At 35.3% G+C, this 4160-nt stretch overlaps 1 protein-coding gene across 6 annotated transcripts in view; it reads right to left on the bottom strand.

The window, feature by feature from the left end:
- Positions 1 to 473: 473 nt before the first annotated feature.
- Positions 474 to 4160, bottom strand: part of SEC24B (SEC24 homolog B, COPII component) — an 87101-nt gene continuing 83414 nt past the window's right edge. For all 6 annotated transcript variants that reach the window (XM_017890412.1, XM_017890413.1, XM_017890414.1 and 3 more), the window contains 2 exons: positions 2403 to 2506; positions 474 to 1372 (listed from right to left, as the gene is read on the bottom strand). In XM_017890412.1, coding sequence (XP_017745901.1) covers positions 1258 to 1372; positions 2403 to 2506 — 219 coding nt within the window. In that variant the 3' untranslated portion in view covers positions 474 to 1257. The remainder of the gene's footprint in view (positions 1373 to 2402; positions 2507 to 4160) is intronic.

Raw genomic sequence — 4160 nt, 5'->3', positions numbered from 1 at the left:
CAGACTAGTGAAAATGTATTGATTCATATATATTACTTTTTTCTTTCTTTTTGATACGGAGTCTCACTCTGTTGCCCAGGCTGGAGTGCAGTGGTATGATCTTGGCTCACTGCAACCTCAGCCTCCAGGTTCAGCCGATTCTCCTGCTTCAGCCTCCTGAGTAGCTGGGATTACAGGTGCCTGCCACCACATTTGGCTAATTTTGGTATTTTTAGCAGAGATGGGGTTTCACCATGTTGGCCAGGCAGGTCATGAACTCCTGACCTCAAGTGATCTGCCCGCCTTGGCCTCCCAAAGTGCTGGGATTACAGGCATAAGCCACCACACCTGGCCTGATTCATATATATTACTAACTGAAATGCAGTATCACTGCACTTCCCCAATTAGTAAATTCAATACATTCTGCATACAAAAAATCCACCAATCCCCACAAAAAACCAACGAAACAAAAACCCCAAAAAATCACCAAACCATACTGTCAAGCGAAATAGTTTTAATTAGTAGGCTGATCATAAATAAATCCACATAAAAGATTTAACAGAATTACAAATAGGTTTGTGTTCCTTTGTGGACTCAATTCGTAATATGCATTAGTCAACCTCATTCTCTAACTGTGACAAAAAGAGTTGTCATCCAACAATGCAGCACAGTTTAAGCAATTCATATTCTATAGTTACATTTTTACATTTTTTTTTACAAATGTAACATTTATGTACATTATATATAGATTTTTTCTATAGTTCATGTACTGAAACTCTATTGTTTTTACAGGGAAAATGTTGAATTCATTTAATGAATAAGAAACATTCCTTGTTAAAAAGTAATTCATATAAACAAATAACATGGTACCACTGTCTTTTGGCATCTCTTGCCAGAGTTCGAGTCCAGAAATGTTATATTAATTATAAGAAAAAAGAATTTATCTAATTTTACATTATGACATATCATTCCACATAGCTACATAAATTTGCCAGCTTGCAATGAACAGAGCACTGTACTGTCATACTACTGGAAATGTGTAGAAACCAATTCAAAATATACTTGGTGAAACAGCATCATCGTTACCATTAATGTGAGTTGAAAAAGATCTGTCAAGTTCTTTCTTCCCCTTTACTTTTTACCAAAGCCTCAGACAGAGTGCTGTGCGTTGCATCTTGTATTCACAAATGCCTTCATTTCAAATTTCCCACGTACTTCTCTGACAGATTATGCTTTACCTAGGTTATAGATCTTTTTCTTATTCAATTTTTTTCTACTTCACTTACAAATCTGCTGTTGAACATGAAGTAAAAATTCATAGTAAGAAAATGCAGCTTCTGTCCGGTCTTCAATCAAATGCTGAAAAAATTCTGCTTTGGCAGGACTCTCATCTCTAGAAGAAAGAAAAGGGCATTTGTCTAAACATATTTAAAAGCCCCGATTTCACCACTTTGCAATCTATTTCATAAAATTACACTTGTATCCTGTATATTTATACAAATAAAATAAAAGTGCATATTTCTAAAAAGAGTAACTGTATATTTTAAAATTATTGGGCCGGGTATGGTAGCTCACACCTATAATCACAGCACTTTAAGAGGCTAAGGTGGGAGGACTGCTTGAGCCTAGGAGTTCAAGACCAGCCTAGGCAAAATAGAAAGAGCCCCATCGCTAAAAAAATAAAAATAAAAAAAAATAAAAATAAAAATTGGCTGGGTGTGGTATCTCACGCCTGTAATCCCAGCACTTTGAGAGGCCGAGGTGGGTAGATGACCTGAGGTGAGGAGTTCGAGACCAGCCTGGTGAAACCTTGGTCATGGTGTTTCACCAATGGTGAAACCCTGTCTCTACTAACCAACATGGTGAAACCCTGTCTCTACTAAAAATACAAAAATTAGCTGGGCATGGTGGTGGGCGCCTGTAATCCCAGCTACTTGGGAGGTTGAGGCAGGAGAATCGCTTGAATACAGGACGCAGAGGTTGCAGCAGGTTGAGATCGCGCCATTGCACTCCAGCCCGGATGACAAGAGCGAAACTTCGTCTCAAAAAAAAAAAAAAAAAAAAAAAAAAAAAAAATTAACAATTAGCCAGGTGTGGAGGGAAGTGCCTGCAGTCCCAGCTACTTGGGAGTCTGAGTTGGGAGGATTACTTGAGCATGAGAGGTCCAGGCTACAGTGAACTGTGATAGTAGCAGCCCTGCACTCCAGCCTGAGTGACAGAGACTCTATCTCAAATTAAATAAAAATTAAAAATTACTAATATATGGAGATGTCAGAAAATGGAATACAGGGGATATAAATCAAGAAACAACATTTTGCCACCAGAATATATTTCGATACTATTTAAAGTTTGTTTTGAAGACAAGCAATTCCACAGACTACATAGGAAAGACAACTTCACAATTAAGTTACAAAAGTACTTACTTTACTATGTGAAGGATTGGACTTAATGGTCTGCTGTCTCTAAGCCAAGTTATGAAGGATCTGGCTCTTTCTGATGAAAGTGTATCTAGCTCTGGAAGATGTGTCTGGTAAAAGAAATACAATTAGGAAACTATTTCCTTTCTCACAGACTTCAGCAGTATTAGAACAAAATCGTGATTCCTACTATCACCCCCAACTGCCAGCACTCTATTTCTTGGCTTCAACAGCAGCAACTACACAAATTATTTAAACTGTTGAAAAATCTGTTTATATTTTTGTGGATAAGTCAATAAAATATGTGCAATGACAAGTATGTCACTGACATTTTAACTGACTATATTTGTCTTGCTAAGTCAATAAAACATAAACAATTAGCATGTCACCAGCACTGTGTGGTGCCTTTATGCTTCTTCCAGAGGAAATGTTCAAATGAAGGGGGATACCATTAAATTCCAAATTCCCTTAGCAATTATATATTATATCCTATTCTAAAATTAGCCATTCTGGGAGAATTTCATGTTTCCTTTAATTTAAAGGCAAAGAATTTTAAAGTACAGTGTGGATATGTAAATATATTTTAAAACTATATGCAAGACTATTTTAAAAGGACCTAAAAGTCTATTTTTTTATACACATATATACATAAAAGGTAAGATTTACTTTTCTTTTCAAAGCCAACTGTAAATTAAATAGTAAATTAACAGTAAATTAAATAATTCAAAATGTAGTATGTAACAAAATTTAAATAGGCAAGTTTGGAATAATTATGTTTGTAATTCCTGCAAAATTTTAAAAACCATTTCCATTTTGATGTGAATTTTTTCAGATGTTTTCTAAATTATTACTAAGTATACAAACAGTTTTGAAAATACAAATGGGGATCATATCATGAACACTATTCACTTCAGGCTGTATCCTTCTTCTTTTTCTTTTTAAGAGATGGGGTCTTGCTACGTCGCCCAGACTGGAGTGCAATGGCTGTGCACAAGTGCAGTCATAGTATACTACAGCTCTGAACTCCTGGGCTTAAGCAATCCTCCTGCCTCAGCCTCCTAGCCTCCCAAGTAGCTGGGACCACAGGTGCATGGCACAGTGCCCCAGACTGTATTCTTTTTAATAAATGCACAGCTATTATTTAATACTATAGCATGTGTGTATATATGCCTACTTCCATGAATACATCTACGGGATATATTCTTTGCAGAATAATTTACTGTGTCATAAAGAAAACATGATTTTAACAGACACTGTCAAATCGCCCTCTAAAAAGGTTACATAAGTACTATATATTCCAGCCAATAGTGCTCAACAGTGTCCATTGCCCTATACTGTCTACATGATTGTCTATTATCAAATTTAAAAATTTCTGACAATCTGGTAAATGAAAGAAATGCTATATTACTATTTTTTCCTAATTATGAGTGAGATTAAATATTGTTTCATATGACCTCTACTTTATTTTCCTTTATGAATTGCCTGTTAAAATCCTTTACCCAGTTTTCTTTGGAGGAGGCCGAAAGGAAGGAATGTCTTCTTAAAGATTTCTAAGAGAACTTTATTCATAGAGAAGTTAGCCCTTTTTCAGTCTTATGAGTTACAGATAATCTTAAGATTTTGTTGTTTGTATTTTGGCTTTATTTATTTATTGTTACCAAATAGAAATGTTTTATATTTGTGTTTTCAGATGTATTTATCTTTTGAATCACCGACTTACAAAGGCCTTACCCATTTTAATATTATTAAAAAAAAAAAGGCTGG

This window comes from Rhinopithecus bieti, unplaced genomic scaffold, assembly GCF_001698545.2.
Source record: "Rhinopithecus bieti isolate Rb0 unplaced genomic scaffold, ASM169854v2 scaffold_19840, whole genome shotgun sequence".
Classification (NCBI taxonomy): domain Eukaryota; kingdom Metazoa; phylum Chordata; class Mammalia; order Primates; family Cercopithecidae; genus Rhinopithecus; species Rhinopithecus bieti.
This window is presented reverse-complemented; position numbering and strand designations above follow the sequence as displayed.